This window comes from Myxine glutinosa, chromosome 4 (assembly GCF_964187855.1).
Source record: "Myxine glutinosa chromosome 4, kmMyxGlut1.1, whole genome shotgun sequence".
NCBI lineage: Eukaryota > Metazoa > Chordata > Myxini > Myxiniformes > Myxinidae > Myxine > Myxine glutinosa.
The window spans coordinates 152229705-152257677 of record NC_136264.1 but is presented as its reverse complement, the minus strand read 5'-3'; the positions used below and the strand labels follow the sequence as shown (position 1 = coordinate 152257677).

Here is a 27973-nt window from a genome sequence, read left to right as displayed (position 1 = left end):
GAAGAAAGGTGGGTGGGTGTTTGAGTGTTCCACCATGTTTACTTGTTTGGTGCTGTGGATTCTGGAAGTGGAGGCGATTTTGTTGTTGTAGTCTGCGTTCGCACTGGCTGGGGGTGGGGGTATGTTCGCATCCAGGTGCAGTTACTGCATGTGGAGGTGTATGTGTCCCTACTGGCCCACCTTAGCTGACCGTATCGAGGTTGAAGGGCCGAAACGGGATGATGCTGAGGACCTCGACTGAGGACCCGGTCAGTGCGGCACATTTGTGACCAGGTGTGTTTTGAACTTATATATATATATAATTATATATATATATATATATATACACACACATACAAGTGTGTGTGTGTGCGTGCACGCAGTTGAGTGAACAGGTTTATCACCTCATGCAGGAGATGCCTAAAGCGGTCCTCTCCTTTCACACCACCCTAGTGCGGTGGGACGTCAGGGATGCTTCCCCCAGCTCCCCAAACTTCTAAAGGACCCTCACGCCCTCAACCCCACGTCATCCCCTCCCCCCAGCTTTCCCTTCCAACCTAACGCCACTTGAGTTCGTGAGTTGTCAGAGTGGGACGCACGCGCGAAAGAGCGCCCTGGTCCTGCCGTTGCTTTGCATGACTTTGTCCATCAACGTTTTTCCGCTTCATCAGATATTTGGGAGAAACAGAGAAACAGAGATACCGAGACAAAGGCTGTAAAAGCGACACCTGTGCTATAACATAGAGACTTTGTTTTTTTCCGATTAAACTTTCAAAGACTTTATTCCGCGGTTGGCCGGAGGCGAGACCTGGACCAACGGACGGGATGGTCCCTCCTACGGTGCTGGCTCTTCTTGCGGCCGGACTGTGCGCTGCGAGGCTGGAGTCTGGGGACGGAGGTCGACGGAGCAGCACCTGCCGCGAAGCCGTGCACGGGTTGGCTGCGTGCTGCGCGCAGCCGGAAGGCAAGTTCTCTGCGAAGGTACGAGGCACATTGTGTGTAAAACTCATGGAGTCCGAACTCCGTTTGTCTGTTTACCGTTTCTTGCACCCCTCGGTCGAGGCGCAAAAAACTCCTCCGTTTTAAATGGAAACGGAACGTGTCGGTGTTTGGGGCCGAGCACGCGTGAGAACCGTGCGCGATCGTGTCAACCTGCTCCATTCTGGGCGGACAATGCGCACAGCGCGGTCTCTCGTTGGAGCAGATCCAGTGTCGGCCTTAATTCGAGGAATAAAAAGAACGTTTCCTTTATCTCCCGTCCTCCCGCCCCTACTATTCCCCCCAACCTCCGCTCTCTCTCTCTCTTCCAAAAGAAAACGTATTGTGAGGTGACGGTTTGTGCGTCCAATGTCCTCTTGTTGATCGCTCAGGAGCCCGGAGGGAGGGTCTATTGGGGGCAGGGGCTTCTAGTTGCAAAGCGCGGAGGGTGGCGAGGAGCAGGGTCGGGACGCTGAGTGATACTGTAGCGGGTGGGAACACGCGGGTTATGTGTGCGCGGACAGAAACATATTGCGCCCCTCGGTGCGTCTCAATGTGGGCACAAGAGGGGATCAATGGAGCGCATGGGAAGGGGCGGGCTCGGCCGGCCTGGACCGCTAAGCGGCCGCTACTTGACCACACACGACGCCAGCCGGCCGCGCCCGCCTGGCCTCAAACAACAACACCTTTGTCTTTGTTGCAGCGCTGTCCCTCCGGCCGTCTGTCGCTCTCTCTCCGCGCACCCCACCTCCTTGTTCCCGCCTTTCCCTCCCCCGCCCTCCTCGTTCGTCTCGTTTCAGGTCCGCGTGTGATATTGACGAAGAAGCATTTGGCGATTTTCTCCCTTCAAAGTAAAAGTTTGATTTATTTAATAAATAAATATTTTTTAAAAATAAAAAAACAAGGACAAGGACAAGCAGCGACTTCTGCGAATTTTTAAGTACTTTTCAGAGTTGTATAAATGATTCAGCTGAACGGTTTATAATGTAATAAGTATGAAAACACAACTCAATGTGTGCTCCAACTACAAGGAACATGGAAAATGAAGCGAAATGAGATTTTAACGCCAACACCTTGGATGTGCTGGACTTAATAATGAGTGCACCTCCCTCACCTCCAATCCCCTGACAATGTGTGAGGCACATAGACGTACACGTATACAATGAATCCCCGAACTTGGTGAGTTAGCAAGGCACACATGGAGTCCCATAACAGTAAATGCCGCATGATATGTGAGCGACAAGTGTAATCTCCCACACGAATGCATTGTCTCCGCCCTGCTAACCACCAGTACAGAGATGGGTTGAATTGAGGAAAGCGTAAATTAAACAAATATGAATCTGCTGACCCTGAGTGCAACATGACGGTGATGACATGAGCATAAGTTATACCAACACATCACCCCCAGACTAGGATGGCCTGGGTGCGGTACTCGGGTCTTTAAAGACCGAGATTTATAGTGATGAATAAATGAATGCAGAGTTGCCGACCCAGATTTTGCCCTAACTATGTGCATGACGTCAGCACATGACGTATAATTTATGCACATGAAGTCAGTGACATGTTGTATTCAAGCTTAGAAGATTCATTTTTGTTATTTTATATATATATATATATATATATATATATATATATATATATATATATATATATATATATATATATATATATATATATATATATATAAAAATACATATATATATATATATATCCAAATATATCTTCAGTTCTCCAGCTTTCAATGAGCGCACGTAATGACGTCACTGCCATGTACAATTGTACATACGCTCTGCCTGTCAAGCTCTCAAGAGAACCCTCCGACAGAGCAGAATTTTGATCTTAGTTCAGATACTGTCATAAGTGTATGTAAAACTCACAGTTACCGACCTGGTTTCGCCCTTTTCGCTTGAGAGCTGGAGAACTGAAGATATATTTGGATTGGTTGCTCCCGGCTGCATCCAGGCGATTCCATATAATGAGTGGATACCAGAGATAATGTGCCATGTGGCAGATGGTACTTATCGCTCCCATTCAGGTACAGCATAGCTGGATGGGATACCTTCATGGCGGTTCACCACTGATGGTATGAAATCGCATAGTAACTGACATATATATATATATATACATATATATATATACAGTATATATATATATATATATATATATATATATATATATATATATCTATATATATATATATATATATCTATATATATATATATATATATTGTTGCAGATCCGCCGCCGGCCTTCTCCCCTTACCAAGGGAGGGATTCGTCTCCTTGTCTTTGACTGGCCTGGCGGGACCCGGGACCTATGACGTCCCTTCCGGACAGCGCGAAATAGGGTCTTAGGACCAAATTCACTATTACCTAAATACTCGCGCTGCCCTGGAAGCGACGAAATAAGCCCCGCAAGAACCACGTGTGTTGATACACCGAGCAGTGCGTACACACGATCCGTGCCATTTAGATGATGAACCCAATTCCAGCGGTCTTATTCGTCCCACGCTTAGTCAATGGATAAATCACAAAGGCGATCGAATTGGAAAAAGGAAGACCAAGATATTGTTGCGGATATGAGGATTGTATTTTTTTTATTGTGTGTTTATTAATATTGCTTAAGTCTAGACCCTCCTTACTCCAGTTATGTATAAAGGTCAAAGGGCGTCCCATAATTAGTCCATAAAGCATACACGTCAGCCAATCATAGATTTCTCCCTGGTTGATAGTTATATCTTTATTATGTGTATTAGGGTAAGGCCTTGTCTTCCATTAAGATGACACTCCATTGCACTGCATTAAATAAGAGTAGATCCCCTTCCTTTCACATTCCCCTTTCATCATTGCCAAGCCTCGATTGCCAATTACATCCCCTCCAAAACCACCATTGAACATGTGCTCGGGTCGGGGAAGACGGGCGTGCCCGCCCGTTGTCATCAAGGGCGGAGCCAGAGGGTCGCGCGACCAACCAGGGCCGAGGTGAGCACACCGAGGGGCGTGTCCTAAAGGCCGGCGGCTTGATCGCCGGAGGCGCTATAAAAAGCTTGCGCGCAAGGTCCTGCGAGGGAGAGAAGAGATCATCCAGCAGCGATTCTTGTCCAAAAAAAGAGGTCATCCAAGAGATCATCCAGCAGCGATTCTTGTCCAAAAGAGATCATCCAGGGAAGCACAAAGCCTGCTATTCGTCGCCTTGCTCGCCAAAGTTGGACCAAGCAAGAGAGTTGGGCAAGAAGCAAGCACGTTGTTCAGTTGTGTGGTTGGACCAGACGAGTCCTGGCAAAGCACGCGACGTCCACAGAGTAACCGCAGCTTGGGGCCTGGACGGCAGTTTTGAGCGGGGCCGCGAAGGAACGGTGGCTGCCAAACGCGCCGATAGTGCTGCAGCATCCTTGGACCTTCCTTTCCCTCCAGCCATCCACCTCCTGCCTTTCCATCCTTCTTGTGTACGTGAGTTTGTTTTGTTTGTTCTGTCCTTGGGTTAATTAAGTTTGTATAAGCTAGGTTGCACTGTGTCTAAAATCTTCTGTAAATTATTTTCTTATCTTTCCTTCTTCCTTGGTTATTTTGAGCCTGTAAATAGCAAATAAATTATATTCGTATTTCCAACCTTTTTGTCTGCTTCTTCTTCACATCCGTGTCGCCTTAGTCTTTTCCCGATTGAATATCTGTGGCGCGATCCAGCCAACGTTCGGGAATCGGGTTAGTCGGGGTAACTGTACGGCCGCGGGGCCTCCGCTCGGCAAACACAACATCTTATCCGCGGTCCGTAACAATATATTTACACTATTCACAATGATCCAGAAGCAGAGACACAGGGCAATCCTTACACAGTCTTACTTAATACCCAAAAGACTACGGGCCCGTTTCACTCACACTCACACAGGGATTGCAGCTGCAGAATGATGGTCCGCGCGTCCAGGGATGGCTCTCGTGCAGCTCCCTCCGGTCTCCGGCTCATCCCGTGCAGATGGATCCAGGAGAAGGCAGGGGCCCGTAGCGTGCCGTTTGGACGCACAGGGTTATTACGGGGCGAGCGGTAGGGGGTAGGCTCTGGTGCGGTTGGCGGTTAATCACTGGCGGCTATGGCCGCGTTTACTCGCGTGGCTGGAATATTCACTATTCGCCACCGGCACGTTTGGCTGTGGCCGCGTACTCGTACCGCCAACGCCTCTTCTTCTTCCCCTCTGGCGCGTACGTAATATGGCGAGTTAAAGCCTCAAAGCGCTATCGCAACGAAGTTCTCCCAAGTCCTTCTCCCTCAAAGTCCTCTCGATATGCGCTCGCTGTCAAAGTCCTCACATCAAGACCTCTCCCAACAAGTCCTCTTGAAGGCTTTGTGCACCGACTTATATTGGCACGCCCCGCGAACCTTCCCAAACTCACCAGACGCGCCCCTCCACGCCCTCTCACGCCATGCGGCTAGAGCCCTGATTGGCTGGTGGTTCTTACCATTATCGCCTCTGACGCTCTGCCTCGACTCCGCCCCGACCTCAACACCGGCCCCCACCCTTTTTAGGCCTACCTCATGTTACTCGACTAGTGGACAGCCAATGCTTAACAAACTGAGCGGGCAGCCAAATGGGGCGCGGGATGAATTCCACCCATCGAGGTGGAATTGGAGGGTGGCCGCAAAATGAACGGGACCTAATCTCATGTCTTTACACAACGCAGATAATAATAGGGGAAATGGCCTATACTTACACATACTATGAGATAACTAATACTACAAGTGGGCCTACGTGTTGCTCATGGAACTAACTATGAGGGGCAAACCTTTACCATTTATTGAAGTCATATGTACAATCTCAAAACCGCAGCACTGCCCCCCTCCCTTGCCAGGTCATCCCCGAGTCGAAACCACACAAGTGAGAATGACCGGTTTTGAGAAAGGTTCAGGAGTAGTTTGTAAATTACGTGTGACACTTAAATGTGGTTTCCCTCTACATTTAATCGAACATCCTGTATGTGACAGTTTTACAACACCAGATATATCCCACCTACTGCGTTGTGTAACTAACTCTAATCGACTCACACCCACAGCTAACCGAATTGCGGAATTGTTTTGAAACTAAACATATATATATATATATATATATATACAGTATATTGTTGCGGTTTTGAGGACCCCTCACTTGTAAATAATATCTCTTGTAAATATCCCAGCATTTAATAAGGTCGCACCCGTAGTTAGGCCATATGCAACACGTAGGTCACCATAGGACTTCAGTTATTTCCTTAATATGTGTTTCAGATAAGGCTGTGTTCCCAATAGTTGCATCTGTGTTGCATTAATTAAATAAGATAGGCCCCATTCCGTCCATTTTGCCAGCCTCTCTCTCAAATTGTATTACGCGCCCCTGCCAGCCGCAGCCGCCTCAGCGCTCGCTCCAAACGCCATTACGCACGCGGTCAAGCTTGGAGAAGAAGGGAGCGGAGCGCCAAGAACGAGGTGTGGTCACGTCAACTCACCACCAGGGCGTGGCCGGTAAGCCCCCACCAGCCAACCAGGGCTGATGTGATCGGACCGACGGGCGTGGCCTGGCGGAGCGCGCATTGATTTCTAAATGCGTTATATAAGCGCAAGTGCGAGGACTGCTTGAACAACTGCGGTGAGGACTGCTTGAAGGACCACGAGGGGAGCTCCATTGGGAGAGAACGGCGCCACGGACTCCTTGCTGATTGTACAGAGTCATCTGCGCGAGGGAGCCATCGATTGCATTGTACGACCTCCTTTCGTAACGAACTGCGTCACGAGCCATTGTTCATGGAACTGCGCGAGGGTACCCTCTGATACTAACATTGCGAGAGAGAGAGAGAGAGAGAGAGTTGGCACACATATTACGTATGCCGCATCCCAGTCCCCCGCTATATCTATAAGGTCCGGTCGCGCACCAACGACACCAGCTGCCTGCCATTCTTCACTGCGGACCCGGAGCCTGGAACCATCTGCTTGGACCTTCTCCTCCTACCACTACCATCCCGTGTGAGTCTGCCTGTTTGTCCGGGGTTGTAAGTAAGACTGTATAGTTAAGCTTGCCCTGTGTCCTTTTGCTCTGTATATTGCTTTCATTTCCTCTTCTTTTGGGTTTTTGTACATAATTAATAAACCCACTCCTTGTTCTTCTTATTTTCTGGGTTTTCTCTTATTCGATCGTTTGCGTCCTTTCTTTCAATTGAGTACCTGTGGCACGATAGGAACCGCTTTAATCGGGTGTAGTCTATAGTTAACGGCCCGAGTCGTGGCTCGCTTCGCTCAGCGTATCCATTACCGCTGCGGCTCGGGTGGGAGTTATCTCCTCGCTTACGGCCGGTGGTAGTACTTAGGTAATAAGACTAATTGGTCTTACAACCCTACTTACCACCGACCGGAAGTGACGTCATAATTTCCAGGATTGGGGGACGGCCAGCTTAAAAGACAAGGGGATTAACCCCCCCTTGATAAGGGGAGAGCCGACCCCCAAATCCGCAACAATTGGTGTCGGGGAGTGGGATTGGACCCGAACCAAATTTTAATCCATCTTAAAAAATTTGGTCAAAATTAACAGCAGCCGAAATTTTTATTACAACATCTAAATTGTATCGTGCCATGGATGATCAAGGCGATCGGATGCCAGTGGGGGAGATAGAATAAGGGTTAGAGTCAACCCAGGACCCCAGGGAAGAGGTGGGAGCAATGGAAGAGGGGGTTCAAGAAGGTGCGGTAGAGGGGGTTGCAGGCACACAAAATGGCGGCGCCGCGCACATGGCGGCGGAGGCCGAGCCCGCGGTGGCGGCTGGGGCCGCTATGCAAATGGGGTTTGACCTCAGGTTATTCCTGACCCAACTGGGTGCAAAAATGGATAGGATGGGGGAGCAAATGGGAAACCAAATTGGGGGGGTTGAGGAATGAATTGGGAGGTCAAATAGGGGGGTTAGAAAGTAAATTTGGGGGATTAGAGAACCAAATTGGGGGGTTGAGACATGAAATGGGAGACCAAATAGGGGGGTTAGAAGGCAAATTGGGGGCCCGATTGGAGGACGTGAGTAGCCAAGTGAACGAAGGGTTAACGGGGCTGGAAAACAGAATGGCCGCCTAGGAGAACCAACTGGAAGGGATGAAGAATGGGTTAACGGGGTTAGAAGATACGATGGGGGGTAAATTGAGGGAAATGGGGGAGCAATCCACCCGGGAAATCAAACAAATGGGGGATCAGATAGAGGAGGTAAGGATTGGGTTAGAAAACAAATTGGACGCCCACAAGGGGGAGTTATAACAAATGAGGGTGGCATATAAAAAGGAAATGGGAGAAATGGGGTAGGATATAAGGCGAGGTGTGAGCAAAGAGGTCGCAGGGGTACGCGACGAGGTAAAGCGGGGTGAGGAGCGCGTGGAGAAAGAGGTGAGAAAGAGTACGGCCAGGTTACAGGGGGGTATAGAGGATTTGACGCGAGGAGTAGAGCAGCTGACAGTGGGACAAAAGGAGTTAGGGGACCAAGTAAATAGGAACACGGACGTGATAGGGGGGCTGAAAGCAGCACAGAGGGAAATAAAGAAGGAACTGATGGCGACAAAGAAGGAATGTCAGATGGTACACGAAGGGCTGACGAAGAGGTTGGATGAGGTGGTGGAGACGTTGGGGGCGAGAGAACGGGAAGTTAGGCAGCATATAGAGACGACCAAGGTGGCTTTAGAAGAAGAGATTGTAGGGGCGCACCGGGAGATAGAAGAGGTGAAGCAGAAGTTAGAGGAAGTGGAAGAGGGGGTGAGCGAAATTAAAAAGAGACGGAAGGAAACTAAGAAGGAGATAAGGGAGGAGGTGACGGAATTGGTGCCAGGTCTGTGCTCACATTGTGATGACGTGCTTGCTAATCAAATAAAGAGTTTGCAGGTGGCGGAGGAGGAGCGAAGGAGAAGAGGCGCCGAGGTGAGTGGCGATATGATCGGAAATGCATATGGTGTGAAGGGAGGTTCAGTGAGCTTGGGGGTCAGTAAAGACCAGGGCGTTCGTGAGAGGCCAATGATGAGGTGTGTGACTGGTCCGGAGTGTGTGGAAAGAGTGTGTGCAAGGATGTCCGACCATGGGGAGTGCGAGAGGTATTGGTGAGCCAGGGTGTGCGAGTATGGAGTGGGTAGCGGATTGAGGAGGAGCGACCCAGGCATCGACACCAACAGGGGTAGTTTTCAGAGGGACGGGGGACGCACGAGAGCCCCCCGGGAATAGTGTACTGTGGGGGCCCGAACGGCTCGGCCCCGCGCTAACCCCGCAAGGAGCGACGCGTGGGGTCCGGCCTTCAGGCACCCACAAGGTCCCACTCGCGCCGTATGACGGCAAGAGTGATCTAAGGGCGTACCTGGCGCAGTTCGAGTATGTGTGTAGAGGAAACTGTTGGAATCCGGATGAAGGTGGAGTACACCTTGTGGGAGCATTGTGCGGCACGGCGGCGGAGGTGCTGACAGCGTTACCACCGGGTGCTCTCACCCTGCCAGCCCTCCGCGTGGCCTTAATTAACCGATTCGGCATTGAACAGCAGAGCGAGTTTGTTAAAGCTCAGCTCGCGCAGTGAAAACGCAAGCCCCAGGAGACCATCGGGGAACTTGCCCATGACATTCGCCGCGCAGTAGGGATCGCACACGCGGACATTGGCTGGCCCGGGGAAGCGAGCGCCACACAGTGGCGGTGCGCCAGGTAGTGCCCGTGACGGGTGGCGGCCCCCCGAGGGGGCCCGCCCCCGAAAGTGGCCCTGACCAGGAGGGCATGGTCCGAAGGCTGGTGGACCAGCGCCTGGCGGGACCTAGACCATGGCAGGCGGCTCCGGAGGTGGCACACGTTGGGCCACGATCAAGTGCCCCAATTAGGACTTTCAGGGGGGGGGGGATTTGGAATTCCGGAGGCAAGCACCTTACCAGGTGAGGTGCTTTAATTGTAGCCGGCTGGGTCACCGTGCGTGGGAGTGTCGAGCTCCGTGCCGGGATGTACCCCGGCAGCCGAGACAAACAACTCTGCCCCGTACGGGTCAGGTTAGCCGACCCCAGACACCCCCCCCCCCCCCCCCCGCCAGGGCCCGGGAAACTAGAAGGTGCCTAGCATTAAGGGCCGTGTTCAGCAGTAGGGAATGGTGAAGTGCCCTCATTAACGTGACAGGTAATTCATTTTGGCCAAATTGGTACTGGTAGCTTGACGATTCGGTGCAAAATTGCCGGCGTGGGGGTAGACGCCGTAGTAGACACAGGAGCTAGTGCCACGATCATCAGCCCTGTGATCCTTCATTCGAGTACAGACGGCTGGGATAAAATCCAGCGTCTGGAAAATTATAGTTTGCAGCTAGCTACCGGGGTAACGGCCCCGATCATAGGGCGTGGTTTTGTAACCCTCACGTTAGGGTCGGTAAAGAGGAAAATAGAAGTTTGGGTGGCGGAGGTGTGCGACCCATGCTTAATAGGGTTGGATTTGTTGACTGCCGGCGGTTGTAAAATCGATTTGTGCCGGGGGACCCTGCAAGTGGGAATAGAACAGCTACCATTGGAGGGGGTGAGCATGGCCGAGAGGGCGGAGCTGGAGGCTTCTGAGGCCGTGACCATCCCTCCGAGGGCCGAGACCATAGTGCCGGCCCGATGGTTAGCTCGCCCAACATGGCAGGAGTCCTGCGGCCTGGTCGAACTGGTGGCAGCACAGTCCATACCGGGTTTAATCGTGGGCCGCACCCTCGTAAAAACGGACGGGCCGGTGGTGGCAGTCCGCGTATTTAATATAAGTGCAGAACCACGTAATATAGGAAGGGGCACGAAGGTAGCCGGCTGCACCCCAGTTAATGAAGTCGCGGCAGTGAGGGACGAGAACGTACAGCCGAGCCGGCCCCAGAGGGAGCCTTCAAAAAGAATTAGGAATTGGCCTGAGCCCATTTGTGAGATGATAAATCGAAGTAGCGTAGAGTTGGAAGGTACCCAGAGGGAGGCCTTACACAAATTAATTGAATCCCATTTGGATATCTTCTCCTTGTCCTTCGAGGATATTGGACGTACGGGTCTGGTGAAACATCAGATCCACACCGGTGAGGCCTGGCCTGTTCATCAGCCCACCTGACGGCTACCTTGGAGCAAGAGGGAGGAAGCTGATGAACAGGTAGACAAGATGCTCAATGCAGGTATCATTGAGCCCTCGGGAAGTCCTTGGATGTCACCTGTTGTGCTGGTCAAAAATAAAGATGGGACCACGCGTTTCTGCGTGGACTATCGCCAGCTGAACAACGTGACACTCAAAGACTCATATCCCCTGCCAAGAATTGATGACACCCTCGATGCCGTTGCGGGCTCAAATTGGTTCTCAACTTTGGCCTCAAGAGTGGGTATTGGCAGGTGGAGATGGATAGGGCAGGGAAGGAGAAAACGGCATTTTCCACAGGTAAGGGGCTGTATCAGTTCACTGTGATGCCGTTTGGTTTGTGTAACGCCCCCGCCACCTTTGAGAGATTAATGGAGCATGTACGAGGCGGCATGCCATGGCAATCATGCCTGGTGTACCTGGATGACGTCCTGGTACATGCGAAAACATTCCCCCAGGCAATAGCTAATTTGGACCAGGTGTTTGGGTGCCTCAGACAGGCAGGGCTGAAATTGAGTCCAAGCAAATGTACTTTGTTTGCTCGAGAGGTGGCCTATTTAGGTCACGTTATCGGTCGTGAGGGGGTAAAAACAGACCCAGGCAAAATTACAGCGGTAGAGGAGTGGCCCGCACCACGTACGTCGTACCATCAAGGAGGTGCGGGGATTTTTGGGACTCTGCTCCTACTACCGGCGTTTTGTGGCAAAATTTGCAGAGTTGGCCCGGCCCCTTCACCGGCTTACGGAGAAGGGGACAAGATTTAATTGGACAAGCGAGTGCCAAGAGGCCTTCCTCGCATTGCAGGGGTGTTTGACATCCGCACCCGTTCTAGCGTACCCCACTAGTGACGGGACATTTACCCTGGACACGGATGCAAGCCAGGAAGGATTGGGCGCAGTTTTGTCTCAGACACAGGAGGGCGTGGAGAGAGTGATCGCGTATTATAGTCGGGCCATGAGTAGGCCCGAACGAAATTATTGCGTCACTCGCAAGGAACTATTGGCTATGCTGGCTGCCATGAGCCATTTCCACCCGTACTTGTATGGGCGGAAATTATTGGTTCGAACTGACCATTCCTCCTTGCAATTGCTCCTTCGGTTCAAGGAACCGGAGGGCCAAATTGCAAGGTGGTTGGAAAAGTTGCAGCAGTACGATTTTAGTGTGACCCATAGGGCCAGGAAGGCCCATGGGAATGCCGATGCACTCTCTCGGCGTCCTTGTTTGGGGGAAAACTGCAAATTATGTGCGAGGCATGAGGAGAAGGAACAATTGGGCGATTCCACCCCTACCCTCGTAGTCCGTGCAACCGGGGTGAGAGGGCCAATTTTGCCACTAACCGCAGATGAGGAATTTGGAACATTGGCTTGGAGCACGGCCCAGCGGGAGGATCCCGTCCTGGGACTGGTGTACGAATGGGTTCGATTGGGAGAAAGACCTAATGGGGAAGAGGTCACCCCCCCCCCCCCTCGGGGTGCCAACAAAAGCATATTGAGCTCAGTGGCAGACCCTGGAATTGAAAGATAACATCTAGCATCACAAGTGGGTGGAGGTTCCCTCTGAGAGAACTTCCAAGCTGGTGATAGTCCCTGACAAATTTAAGAACACCATATTACAACAGGTGCATGGTACCCGCTCCGGCAGCCATTTGGGCATGACAAAGACAACATCTTGGGTCCGCCGGAGGTTCTATTGGGTAAATATGGGGCGCGATATACAGGACTGGTGTCGGAGATGCGACGCCTGTACTGCTAAAAAGGGACCAGCACGGAGGATGAGGGCCCCCCTTCAATTACACCAGGTGGGGGCCCCCCTTGAGTGGGTAGCCATGGATATTCTAGGACCACTACCTCGCACCCGCCAAGGTAATAAGTTCATCCTCGTTGTAATGGACTATTTCACCAAGTGGCCGGAGGCCTATGCCCTCCCCAACCAAGAAGCCAGGGTGGTAGCACAGGCCTTCGTGGAAGGATTTGTATGTCGGCATGGGATTCCACAGGAGCTGCACACCGATCAGGGTCGAAATTTTGAAACTCAATTACTAAAAGATGTGTGCAGACTCCTGTCAATTAGAAAAACATGGACAACGCCCTTGCGGCCACAATCTGACGGGATGGTGGAAAGGTTCAACCGAACATTGGTTCAACAACTCGCATTGTTCACCACCACCCGTCAGGATGACTGGGACGAACATCTCCCGTATTTGTTAATGGCCTACCGAACTAGCCAGCACGGGGCCACCGCATGCAGTCCAGCGTTGCTCATGTATGGGCGGGAGTTGCGGGCTCCCGCCGACTTGCTCTGCGGTCCCGTGCCAGAGACCATTGATATCCCGCCGAGGGAGGGCTATGCACGTCACCTGGAAGAAGGCATGGAGAGGATCCATGCCTTTGCCTGCCGCCAGCTCCATCTGGCGGGGGCCAAGATGAAGCGCAGGTATGACCACCGGAGCCAGGGGAGTCAGTACGCTCCGGGGATGAAGATTTGGTTCTTCAATCCCCGGAGGCGGAAGGGTAGGTGCCCAAAACTCACATCTCCCTGGCAAGGCCCGGGGGTCATCCTGTCGCAAGTCTGTGACGTGGTCGTTAAGATCAAGATGGGGCCACGAGCCCTCCCTCGGATCGTCCATGCCGACCGGATAAGACCCTACACCGGCGAGCAGGCGCCCTCGTGGATCGCCTCGGCTACAGATGCCGAGGCGGGACCCAGTACCTCTTATGAAGGGGGCTCATAGTGCCAGAGGACTGGGGGGTGATCGTGGGAGATGTCCGATGTAGAGGGATGGTAAATCTACCATCCCTCACATCATTTATTTTGGGCAGAGGAGCAGTAGTTTTATGTGGTTTTGGCTGTACAAACTAGCCCGGGAGGGTTAGGTTATTGATAGGGAATCTAGAGATGACCATACGGGACTGGAGAATTAAGTAGTGACTTTGTATGAGTAGTGGGGACGTAGAGTATGGTAGTTGGATGATAACGACGTGGGATGTGCATTGTATAAGGGATGACTGGGAAGCAGTAATCTTAGAAGGGCAGTAGTTAGCCAGATGATGCAGTGTGTTTGTAGTGAGGGTGATGAAATGAGGAATTGCGAATGTATGTTCCCGGTAGTGCTGGTGATGAAATAAGGCAATGGTTTGGAGAAGTGAAAGTGTATTGAGCAGAGTATTGTGGATGTGTGTGATTGTGCATTGAGTGATTGACTTGTATGGCATGCAAGTGGAAATGGTTGTGTGGAATGGATGGTGTGGACTGAGTATTGTGGAATACATGGAGTGGAGTGTATGGTGCGAAGGAAGTGGATGGGGGAAGGATGGACCCCTTCACGAGTACCCGGGGAGGGTAGTTTAAAAGTAGGTAGAGGGAGGAGGCAAATTTGGTGGATATTGACATCTGTGGTGCGAGAGTAGCAGAGTACTGCTTTGATTGGTGCATGAGTAAAGTGGAATGGCTGGGCATGTGGCCTGTTAGTAAGAAAGACCACTGTTAGTCTGTCGGCCAGGTGAGGCCGCAGGTAGGCTCTGGGAGACAGTTAGAGTTCAATGGGGCCCGAGGATCCTATGGAGAGGACCCGGGTAGCCCGACGCCAGAGAGGGCGGTAGTGGGGTGAGAGAGCCAGAGGGCCTTCCCCAGGTTAGGGTGAGGAGCAGGTAAGCTCGGGTGGTGACGTACAGTGGCGGAGGTGTGCAGGTGAGCGGACCTGCTGGTGAGCCACACGACCCAGCCCTGAAATTGTGCAAGGGCACAGAAGGAAAGAATCGGGGGAGTGAGACCCCAAATTGGAGAGCGCCACAGTATGTTCAATGGGAATTGGTTTTTAGAACCACATAGAGTAAGATGGCCAATGGATTGGCAGGGAAAGACCCTGGGTAGTGTAAAGTGTGTTAATGTCATTTAGAAGTTAGTTAGGAGAAAATCTCTTCGCACCATCTGCATCCACTCACCTGGGTGAAAAAACTCCACACCAGATTTTTGAGCAAATGTTTGGTTGGTTGAAAGACGCATCATGACGTGGGGGTGACATTGTTGGGATTCCATCTCTTCCTCCTTAGGAGGGATTGATGATGAATTTGGCATTAGGGGAGATATGGGGGACGGGACATAGCGATGGATTTGATAAATGTGTAAATTGTGTAAATACGGGGGAGGGGCAAGGGTAGAGTAGGTGACAGGGGGGGGGGGGACGTACGTTAGGGACGAGCTTTCTCGGCTCGCTCTCCTGCGCACCTCACCTTGCATTGCCTGGTATTGATGTGTACCCTTGTGCCCTTGCCCCGCTGATTTGCCTGTCCTCCTCCCCCCACTCATGGACTTGTTTTGTTGGGCCCGGGGGGAGTGCGCAGGTGACTGCAGTTGTGTGCCCGCACCTTCGCTGCCTCCGGCCTGCACTGATGCACCATATGGACCACACTGGCACCACATATGGACCACACGTTCTGTGGCCTGGCACCACTTTGGACCACACGTACTGTGGCCTGGCATCTCTGCTGGGACCGACCATTGCTGCCAGCAGCCTCTTGCTTGCGGACCACGGTTAAGGTGGCACCTATGCCCAGCAGGTGGACCACCTCAGTTGGCCCTGCTGGCCGTAAAGAAAAAGCGGAGCGGTGTGTGCCCTTTTTAATTATTAAATAGACGGCAAGTAAGAAGGCAGCCAGAACCAGCGGCCCAGTGGAGAAGACATCACAAGATGCCATTATTATTGTTTTGAAATGTGTTTGGTGCTTTTTCTTTTGTTATGGTGCTTTTTGGTGCTCTTTGGTGCTTTGTGGTGCTTTTCATGCATTTTGTTTTATTGGTGCATATGGTATGGTGTGTCAGTGCAGTGCATGGCAATGATCTTCCCCTTATCAAAAGTTCTGCTTTTTTCCCCACAAAAGACAGGTCCTGGGTTGCAGTAGTTGTAAATAATCAAAATAGGAGTGTCTTTGTAAATAACATGCTCCCCACCGGTTAAAGGTGTAGTTTTGAAAATAATTCTGCAATTCGGTTAGTCTGTGGGCATGAGTCTGTTAGATAGAATGCAACGCAGCAGGCGGGCCATATTTAGTGTTAAAACTGTCGCACTCAGGGTGAGGTTAAAAGTAGAGGGTAACCACACCTAAGTGCCACACTAAGTTAAAGTTGTTTTGGCCCGGGACGGGCCTGGAGGAAAGGAGGGTGCAGTGTTGCGGTTTTGAGAACCCCTCACTTGTAAATACTTGTAAATAATAACTCTTGTAAATATCCCAGCATTTAATAAGGTCGCACCCATAGTTAGGCCATATGCAACACGTAGGTCACCATAGGACTTTGGTTATTTCCTTAATATGTGTTTCAGATAAGGCTGTGTTCCCAATAGTTGCATCTGCGTTGCATTAATTAAATAAGATAAGCCCCATTCCGTCCATTTTGCCACCCTCTCTCTCAAATTGTATTACGTGCCCCTGCCAGCCGCAGCCGCCTCAGCGCTCGCTCCAAACACCATTACGCACGCGGTCAAGCTTGGAGAAGAAGGGGGTGGAGCGCCAAGAACGAGGTATGGCCACGTCAACTCACCACCAGGGCGTGGCCGGTAAGCCCCCACCAGCCAACCAGGGCTGATGTGATTGGACCAACGGGCGTGGCCTGGCGGAGCGTGCATTGATTTCTAAGCGCGTTATATAAGCGCAAGCGCGAGGACTGCTTGAACAACTGCGGCGAAGACTGCTTGAAGGACCGCGAGGGGAGCTCCATTGGGAGAGAACGGCATCACGGACTCCTTGCTGATTGTACAGAGTCATCTGCGTGAGGGAGCCATCGATTGCATTGTATGACCTCCTTTCGTAACGAACTGCGTCACGAGCCATTGTTCATGGAACTGCATGAGGGTACCCTCTGATACGAACATTGCGAGAGAGAGAGAGAGAGAGAGAGAGAGTTGGCACACATATTACGTATGCCGCATCCCAGTCCCCCGCTATATCTATAAGGTCCGGTCGCGCACCAACGACACCAGCTGCCTGCCATTCTTCACTGCGGACCCGGAGCCTGGAACCATCTGCTTGGACCTTCTCCTCCTACCACTACCATCCCGTGTGAGTCTGCCTGTTTGTCCAGGGTTGTAATTAAGACTGTACAGTTAAGCTTTCCCTGTGTCCTTTTGCTCTGTATATTGCTTTCATTTCCTCTTCTTTTGGGTTTTTGTACATAATTAATATACACACACTCCTTGTACTTCTTATTTTCTGGGTTTTCTCTTATTCGATCGTTTGCGTCCTTTCTTTCAATTGAGTACCTGTGGCACGATAGGAACCGCTTTAATCGGGTTTAGTCTATGGTTAACGGCCCGAGTCGTGGCTTGCTTCGCTCGGCGTATCCATTACTGCTACGGCTCGGGTGGGAGTTATCTCCTCGCTTACGGCCGGTGGTAGTACTTAGGTAATAAGACTAATTGGGCTTACAACCCTACTTACCACCGACTGGAAATGACGTCATAATTTCCAGGATTGGGGGACGGCCAGCTTAAAAGACAAGGGGATTAACCCCCCCTTGATAAGGGGAGAGCCGACCCCCGAATCTGCAACAAATATATATATATATATATATATATATATATATATATATATATATATACACATATTGTTGCGGTTTTGAGAACCCACTCTTGCTTGTAAATATGACATCATTAAAGGTTAATGGTAGCACCCCATATATAGGCCACGAGCAACACGTAGGTCACCATAGGACATCAGTTATTTCTTGGTATGTGTTAGATAAGGCCATTTTCCAATCGTTGAATCTACGTTGCGTCGATCAAATAAGAGTAAGCCCTTTCGTCCATTTTGCAGCCTCCCTCCAACCGACGCCATCAAGCGCGCTCTCCAGTCTGTGCCCCACGGCCCTTCCCAATTTGTTACGCGCCTTTGTCAGCAGCGTTCGCAACCTCGCTGAGCTCGCTCAAATGCCGCCATAAGCCACGAGGTGAAGCCCGGAAAAAGGGAGCGGAGCGCCAGGGAGGAGGTGTGGCCACGTCACCCAGCCGTCAGGGCGGGGCCGGTAAGCAATAACCAGCCAACCAGGGCTGGAGTGACATCGCCTGACAGGGCGTGGTTGGGGCTGGCGGAGCGATCGCTGGTTTGACTTATAAAAGCCAGCGCACAAAGCCCTTTGAGAGGACTTATGCAGCGGCGCTCGTTCAACAGGACTCTTACTAAGGAATGTTGTGATTACCAAGGACTCGTGAGTATATGCGCTTGATCGTGGTTGAACAGGACTGGCACCATTTGCAGCGTGATAAAGAACTGATCGTGGTTGAACAGGACTGGCACCATTTGCAGCGTGATAAAGAACTGATCGTGGTTGAAAGGACTGTGCAAAGAGGGCTCGCTGGCATTGGTATTTCAAAGCAGGACATTTGGGAGGGAGCGCTTGGCGCGAGTCGTGCGAATATTACGTACACCAGTACACCAGCCTTCCCCCTGTCATTCTAATTGTCCGTTCACGCTACGTTACAATATGAGCTGCCTGCCGGGTTTTTCATCGCCTGGACCGGAGCCGGACTGGAGCCTGGACGCGCTGGTGACCTTACACCCGACCACCTGCAATCCCTGTGTGAGTGTCTGTATGTGAGACGGGCCCGTTTGTCCAGGGAATAGGTTAAGCCTGTAGTTAAGACTGCCCTGTGTACTTTTCCTTCCTCTTTCTTTCTTGTATATTCCTTTCGTTTCCTCTTCTTCTCTGTACATAATTAATAAACCCATCTGTTCTTCCTATTTTCCTGGTTTCCACTTATCCGATCGTCCTAGTCTTTTCTCTAATTGGGTAAGCGTGGCACGATCGCAACCGCTTCAAATCGGGTCTTGTCACCTGTTAACAGCTCGGATCGCGGATTGCTATCCGCTCAGCATATCCCATCATATCCGTGGTCCGAGCGGGAGTTATTCCCTTGCTTTATGGTCGGTGGTAGTAATTAGGTAATAGGACTAAAAATCGACCAACAACCCTATTTACCACCGACCGGAAGGAACGTTATAACTTCCAGGACTCACGTCGGCCAGATAAAAGGACAAGGGGATTAACCCCCTCTTGATAAGGGGAGAGCCGATGTCGGAGATCCGTAACAATATATAGATATGTCTCTGTGTTGTCTTGTCTTGTCTTGTCACTGAACTACTCCCTCAAATTTTGTGAAATCGTACCAAGCTTCTGATATGCACCTATATCTCCCGTGGGTATGTCCTAAGGGTGTTTTTGTTGTTGTTGTTGTTTTTTTGAAGAAAAAAAATTCAACTTCATTTGTTTCTAAAATGTAATATCATGTATATTACAAATACATTTGTGCAAAATAATTGTTTGAATTATGATTGGTGTAAACCATGACAAAACAGCAACTTAGGTACAGTCATTTATCTACATACTCGTATCTATATATCTGGGCAGTGTCTGTGTTGTCATTGAACTACTCCCTGAAACTTTTGTTTCCGTGGTTGTGAAGTGTTTTTAATGACCCGGTGGTGGTTTTGAATCACGTGGTGGTGAGATATTTTGAATTATGTGGTGGTGAGGTGTTTTTAAATCATGTGGTGGTGAGGTGTTTTTAAATCACGTGGGCATGAGGTGTTTTAAATTATGTGGTGGTGAGGTGTTTTGAATTATGTGATGAGGTGTTTTGAATTACGTGGTGGTGAGGTGTTTTGAATTACGTGGTGGGGAGGTGTTTCAAATTACTTGGTGGTGAGGCCTCAGCCGGCCTCGCCACCTAGCCTATAACCTTCTCGGGGCCCATCCCGACATTTTTTGTAGTGGAGGTTTCCTCCTATCTTTCACCTTTCAGGAGATTAGTGCGTGCAGACAAACAAACAAACAAACAAACAAAAACTTTCTTTTATATATATAATAGAAGATATATATATATATATATATATATATAAAACACAGTTTGTGTGTGTGTGTGTAATGTTACCGATAGACTCCTAAATGGAGAGGCTTACATGCTTGATATTTGACATAGACATGGCCATTGAGCGTGGGACGAACATGGCCGAACTCAAAATATTTGATGATCCATATTTTTTATTCATATTTACCTCAGCGCATTTCAGCGAAGTACCCGCTAATCTCAGCCGGTTCCAGAGCAGCTCGCTGATTCGCTCAGAGCGATCACGTGATGTTCCATTCCCGCCGTCAGACTGATTCGCTCAGAGCGATCACGTGATGTTCCATCCCGTCACACGTCACTTCACCTTTTATGCGATCGTGTTTTGTATCGATTTTGTGCGATATGAATTAAATGTCTTTGAAACAGCTGTGAAACGTCTTTCCACAACCCTTCCGTAACCGATTGGAGCAGTTTCTTGCCGCACAAAACGAGATCCACGAAGCGAGCTGGTCGAATCGTGCTGACCAAGATGGCGACACGGCGGCTTCACTTTTCACGGAGTATGAGCGTTCTATATATTTTCAATTCAGTGCGCCCGTGATTTGTGGCATAGACATGACCATTGGGCCTTCACGGTGTAATTTGTGCGAGGCTTTTGTCCGAGTGAGCTTGAGTCGAGAGGGCGAATGTACGGGTTGGGAATGTACGGGTCTCCCTTCCCCCGCCCGGCAACGCCGGTACTGGAGGACGTCACAGGATCGGTGAGTCTCCAAAATCCGCTTCGTGCTGTTGCGAATATGCAGGACTATGTCCGATTGTTGTGCTGCTCTCTGACCATGAGAACTGCAACGTCATTGTTGACTGGCCATCCCCTTCCCTCCCCCTCCGTTCCCCCTTCCCTTCCCCCTCCCCCCTCCCTTCTCCCTCCACCCTACCCCCTCCACACTACCCCTCCGCTTCTCCCCTCCCCCTCCCTTTCCCCCTCCCCTCCCCCACCCTTCTCCCCTCCCCCCTCTTCTCCCCTCCCCCCTCTTCTCCCCTCCCCCCCCCCCGTTCCCCTCCCCTCCCCTCTCCCCTCCCCCGCCCAGCAATGCCGGGTACTTCTGCCGGGTCCCCCCCTCCCCTCCCCCCCTCCCTCCTCCCCTCCCCCTCTTCTCCCCTCCCCCTCCCACTCTTCTCCCCTCCCCCCCGTTCCCCTCCCCTCCCCTCCCCCGCCCGGCAATGCCGGGTACTTCTGCTAGTACATATATAAACAACTTTCTTCAAATCAATGTTTACAAATATCCAAAAAACTTTGATTAAGCAGTCTTTTTGATCACAAAAACGATCACAAAACGATCACAAAGTACACAAAACGTTTCATGATCTATTTTTTATTGCATCATGATTGGCATTGAGATCTTTTCCTGTTCTTTCCAGGAAGCTGCACTCTACATCTCTGTCACTTACTCACTCTACCAGGACATGTATTTGAGTGTGAGGGAACACATGCTAACAGGGAATGGCTTATGAACAAACAATCCAGAGGATGAATGACTTGTTTATTGGACGCCATCTCTATATTATCATCTGTTATGCCATTAAACGCCGCTCTATCATGATGAGCACGTTCCATCTATTAGGGGCGGCTCAGGAAGATCTTATTCTATCATTAAAAAAAATAATTATCATTTTATTTTATATTAATGATTTATTTTATTAATTTGTTCTTATTTTATTAATTTATTTCATTTTATTTTATTTTATTATGGGATTTAATTATTTTATTACCCTCACCACTTGGGTCCGTCTGTTTGTCTGCTCAGGTCGTAAGTATGCTTTTTACTGCAACCATTGGTCTGATTGGCAAGAAATTTTCACCACAGGGGTGCCTTCTCGTGTGGAATTGTTTAATGATAATTATGACATCACAGGTCACGTGTTAAGGCGACAGTTTGGAAAAACCGAAAAAACATTGCACCTCTATAATCTGAAACCGCTACATGGAAAAAATGGAAACATGTCTCATTGTCAAGAACTCCCCATTGGGAACAACATACGAGTACGTATATTCATGATGATGTCACTGGTGCCTTAATTATGATGCCATAATTAGACAAGTAGAATGCATTATCCGATCAGTTTGAAATTTCTTGAGCATGATCTACACAAAAATTGTATGGGGGAATTAAATTGATGACATTGGTCACATGGTTCGGCAGCCATATTAGATTAAACATAAATCTATGTCGTCAAAAAACCACACAAACACAGCAGCTAATAAACACCACACAAAATGCACCACACGAGCGTGTGCTGAAAAGGGGAAAGTAAACTCAAAAGTTTCTCAAACGTATGGGGAATTGACCCCAGGGGGCTGCGTGTACTGTACGTCCTGGCGAGGGTCTGCAATCTCTGATTGCTCTTTCTTGTTTTATTTTGCTTTGGGTATGCAATTGGATGGTGATTTATTGTTTAATTTGTCTATAAATGGAATTTGGTCTTCCTTTTTTGTTCCCCGTTGCATTACTTTTCTATGTATAAAAAGGGGGATAAAGTTGATAATAACCCATACACGTTTGATGAAGCTGCTGCCCTGTTTCGCTTCTTCCTTTTTTAAATCACAAAAAACGGAGACCACTTCATCCTGATTGTACCCCATGCCATATTCAATGTAGAATGTGACTTGGCCCTTTGCGTTACCATGTCCTTATGAGGCTGATGTATTTTCCAGAGAAATATAATTGAGCTTCTTTTCTTTTACGTCATTGTTTCGTCCTGATTATATCTTGACACAACTAGATATTCATGTTAAAGGTGTTTTAATGTGGTTTTATCCAGGATATTATGGTCAAAGATGGCCTATTGTTGCAGCGCACCCATGATGCTCACCACGCAGTTTATAGGACACGTACTTTCCCCCTAACATCGAAGGTGGAAAAAAAAAACAAGCAAAGATTCCAACAATTCGTTTTTTTCCCAAAAGGCTAGCTATTTCTGAAAGCTCTCTTTGACACTGCAGTAGCGATGTATCCGCGCGTTTGTTTTGGTTAAACAAAAACACGCATATCTGGCACACGAGCGGTTTATACTCGAGCGGGATGTACTGAGCATAGGTGAGAATCATAGCAGCTTTCCTGGGAAGTGATCAGACCATCTGGAATAACACATGCCAGACCACCAGCGCATGGATGTTAATCAAATATATGTTTGGTTATAACCACCTGTCATCTGAACTGTTGTTTATATGCTGCGAGGAGGTGAAAAAGCAGGAGATTATTTTATTCCATATTCCCCACGTGAGTCCATATAACCCAATTTAATTCTCAACTGCATAACGTTCAGCAAGAGAGAAGCTCAAAATAGAGATGTATTTAGAATTTGGTTGATATTGGTGTGTTGCTCTTCTTCTGTCGTATTCAACACATGGCTTCTGATTTGTATTATTGCTGCTATATAGCTGATGCAGGTTAGGGCAGTAGTTTGGTATTTGGCCTGGGTGCCGATGATCACTCATGTACTCTTCATCAAAAGACACCATGGGGTCTTGAATATCCAACAGCTATAGGTAACAGATGAGTGGAACACTGGAAATTAGATTCAAAAGTAAAACTCAAAAGTTTCTCAAACGTAGGGGGAATTGATCCCAGGGGGCTGCGTGTACTGTATGTGGTACATGTTGAGGATTTGGTGTATGAGGACGATGATTTAAAGGTGGCGTATAAGAGGGGGAACAAACAAACGTAGATAAATTCATGGGGTAGGGGGAACTACGCGTCGCGCAAACATTTGACTTGACTCTCAACATGTGATCTGCAGGTCATGCCACGGTTGAATGCCTCCACGTGCAGAGAAGTGCGGAGCACATCGTGCTGGGATTTGTGTGTGCAGTTGCGTACAGCCTGCGGACCTCAGCATGATCAGCACCTGCCAGGTACAAACACGATTGGTTTGTTCACTCCACCTTCAACTTACATTCACGAGTGGCCCTCATTAACTCTGTCGGATAAATAATCCTCATGCCTCCTCCATGCTACCACTGACAGAAGCTGTAACTTTTAGGTTATAGTAGTGCAGAACTTTCAAAATAGTGCAGCTTTATTGCTTCATTGATGAAGAACCATTGGCAGGCAGATCCTTAACACTCCTTTCATCAAAATAACCCATCCATAACCTTTCATCAACTAACCCTAACCCTAACCTTAACATTAAATAAGTACGTACTAATTATATAGTTCATAAGTGAATAAGTGATTTATAAAATAATTTATGTGGAAAGTACATTGAAGGCACGGATGAAGGAGAGTGGTGGCTACACAGCGGCAGAGCTGCCGCACTGCGTTTGTTTGGCTTGAGCGCCTTTGTGTAAGCGCAGAGCCGCTCGGCTGGAACGGGACGTCAAGTACCCGGTCGGCCACCCAGCGAGCTGGGCCGTCGGATGGAGGAACAGGCTGTGGGGCGGGCCGGGCATCAAGCCGGCTCTGGGGTTTGAAATAGGGCAAGCTAAATGTTTGGGGCTGGAATTTGAGCTTGGAAATGGGCTGGGATTGAGGTTGGACATGTGTGTAGGAAAAGGGGCCGGGTGGAAATTGCTCAAATATGTTGTAGCTCATTGAATATAACACTAGACAGTCATCAGTATGCTCAATATTATTGTGAAATAACGAAAAGAACATTTCAGCTTTCAAAATAATTGAAATACTGTAAGTACCCGCCTCTGACCACACATTCGCTGTGCGCATTCAGAGGTTGCTGTACCCATGTAAATGCAGAACTTACCCAGCCAAAATCCTAGGAAACTCAACATAACATTTCAACTCACTGCAGGTGCAATTACTCTGGCTGTCAATCAACTTTGCTCTGGGCCTCAACCAGTCCCCAAAGCGCAAAAACAAGCTCTTCTTTCCACCCGTACAAGACAATATCGTCACCACAGCCTGCCAAACCCACTCAGGCCTCTGTCTAACCACCTGGAGTCCCGGCCTCGAGGTCAGAGGCTTCATGGGCAGAGAGGAAGGTGAGAACGATACATTTTTCAGTTATTCATTCACTTATTCGGTTATTCATTCACTCATTGTAATTGTAGTATAATGACAGGTTTTTGTTTTACAATATTTTCGGGATTTCTCGGAAATGTGTATCTCCATGTATTCCTACTAAAGTGCCATGATAATCCAGCTATTTGCCTATCTTTCTTTTGTGTCAATGAACGTCAACTGGAGGGAATGAGGCTGTGGGTACTTCTTCTTCTACTCCACCTCTTCCATTTATAAGGGGTGAGGGTAAACGGTACAAAGCGTCAGCCCTGCCATGACCACGATACTCCTTCATGCCCCTCTGTCCTCAGCCAAATCTCTCCACTCTCCAACCACCCCACCTTACTGATATCCTCTTCACGCAATCCTCCCATCTCAACCGCGGTCTAACTCTTTTCCTCCAACCTTGTTTCCTCAACTATCCGCTCTCTTTGCCATTTTCTCTTCCCCCATGCGCACCAAATTTCCAGCCCATCTCAGCCAGCATTTCATCAATCTCCCCATCAAGCTCATCTGCACACCAATCTCCTCCCTCAGTTCATCCATCCTCCTTCTATCCACCCTCTTCACTCCCGTGATCCTCCTGACCCAGTTGTTCTCACAAACCTGCAGCCTCTGTTGTCTCTCTGTCAGTGCCACCATGTTGTCTAACAATGACAGCCCACACGCAGGTTCTTAAGCTCAAACGTTTAATGGAGTCTCCTTCCCCACTCCTCACCATAGCTCGTACACGTCACTACCGGTTACGCCTCACCTTTCCAGGTCATCATGCATTCATTAATATTCATTCATATTATAACTCCCAATACCACACACCGTTTCCAGACCATAAAGGTAGGCCGGTATTACACAAGACATCAGAACATTTTCTTTCAAACTCCTTGAAAAATTTCTGTCTGCCATTAATCCCTCCACCATTCTCTATGCATTCGCGCCCATCAGAAGACCATCACCTCTGCATCTACCGTACTGTCCCTGGTCACTGTTCGCCCCAGATACTCAAAACTATTTTCTTCTCTGATCATGATATTCATTTCTTTCCTCTGCCTGATATATAATCATTTCTTTCCTCTGCTGCCCGACCCACATCACCTCCGTCTTCTCAATGCTCATCTTCAGCACATGTTTCTCAATTGCCTTTTTCTACTCCCCCAGTACTTCTTGCATTTCCCACCTATTCTCCACCACAACAGCCAGATCTTCCACATACAATATCCTCCCCAGAATACCCCTCAAGTTTACCTTCCTACTTACCAGCTCCATCACCATGATGAACATCAGTGGGCTGAGGCGCTTCCCTGCCTCAAACCGATGTTCACATTGAACTCCTCCGACATCCTAGGAATAACCAAAACTCTTCTTTTCGTTCCCTTGTACACCCCCTCCACCAGCTTAACTTCTGCTTCCGGCACTCCCATCCATGTCATTGTCGACATCGCCTTCTCTCACAGGACAGTGCTGCAGGCCTTCTCAAAGTCCACAAATCCCAATGCCATTTCATCTTGCACCCCCAACCTCTTCTCCACCAGCTTTCTGAGCGCAAAATCCCATCTTGCATTCCCTTTCCCTTTCTAAACCCTTGATGCCCTTCACCAACCAATGTCGTTCTCCACACACTTCCTTAACCTCCCGTCCAGAATTCCTCTCTCACACCTTCATGACATGGCTAAGGAGTGTAACGCCACAGTACATCTCAGGATCGTGAACATCCCCGAATCCTGAACATCCCCCTTCTCCTTCCATATCGGCACAATTAACGCTGTCCTCCAATCTTCCAGAATTGTACCCTCTCTCAAACATACATTCAACAACCTCTTTGCCCAACTGACTCCAACTTCTCCCTTTGCAATTATCAACTCTGTACACACCTCATCAATGCCTGGTGCTCTTCCCTTCTTCATCCTCTTCAATGTCATCTGCACTTCTTTTTCCATGATATCCACAAACTCCACTTTCCCCTCTACATAACTAGGTAGCTCCAGCTTGTCGTTGTTTCCTTCCCGGTTCAACAGCTGTTTGAAATATATCCTTCCCACGCCTTCAATGCTGTGCCCCTCTCTGTCACTACCCTCCCGCCACCATTCTTAATCAACGCCCTCCTCCCTTCCCCAATCCATGTCCTTGCTATCCTCATTCCTGTCACGAGTCAATTCATAGATCATCATCTTCCTCCCTCCATCCGCTTCCAACTTGTTATACACCTCCTTTACCACATCATTCCTCACCTTATCCACAGCTCTCCTTGCTGCTTTCTTCTTCTGCCTATCTAGGTGCAGCAACCCCACATCCGGTTGCCACCTTCTGTCCTTGATCTTCTCTGTCCTCTTCCAAACATCCTTATTTTCACCAATTGCCTTCACTACTTCCTCCATCCACCATACCTGAATTCTACCCTCCGACAATGCACTCTTTTCTGATGTACCTCCACACAAAACTTCTGCAATCCCCCTAAATGCCTCTCTATACTTCTTCTACCCCTCCTCCAAACCTTCCGCTTCTTCGCTAAGTTACTCATACCTGGCCCTCATCCTTGTACACTACAGTGACATTTTCCCTGCACTACACCCACCTAATAACTTTCCGACCTCTGCTCTTAACCTCCCTCATTTTTTTCATTTGTACCACAAACCACAGGCTTGTGTTTGGTGGTAACATGCTCTCCCGCCACTGCCTTACAATCCTTAACCTTCCACAGCCGTCACTTTCTTACCACCACCAAATCCAATTCTGTTCCACGCTGTTCACTCCTATGGGTTATTTTGTGGTTTTTCTGCTTTTGAAAGAATGAACCAGCTCTGGCCATCCCAATCCTTGCCAAAACAGCTCCATCAGCTCTTGGCCGTCTCTATTTCTCGTTCCCCAACCAAATATACCAACACATTCCTCTTCACCCGGCTCTGCTACTCCGACATGCATGTTGAAGGCCCCCGCAATGCGTAGCATCATCTCCAACTCAACCATTCCCATCATCCTCTCCAGTGCATCCCTGAATTCCTGCTTCTCCATCCAAGTCCTTCCCGTTTGTGACTCATCTACGGACTTAACACACGCTATTTGCCTCTGTGTCCCGCCCATGCCTTAACT

General features: G+C 49.2%; 1 protein-coding gene across 2 annotated transcripts in view; it reads left to right on the top strand.

Annotated features, from left to right (window-relative positions):
- Positions 1-333: 333 nt before the first annotated feature.
- LOC137425421 (hedgehog-interacting protein) overlaps positions 334-27973 on the top strand; it is a gene marked incomplete at its 3' end in the record, with an annotated part of 149682 nt that continues 122042 nt past the window's right edge. Inside the window, 3 exon segments of one of the 2 annotated variants that reach the window (XM_078776630.1) lie at positions 334-960; positions 23673-23787; positions 24681-24870. In XM_078776630.1, coding sequence (XP_078632756.1) covers positions 805-960; positions 23673-23787; positions 24681-24870 — 461 coding nt within the window. 2 annotated transcript variants of the gene reach the window in all.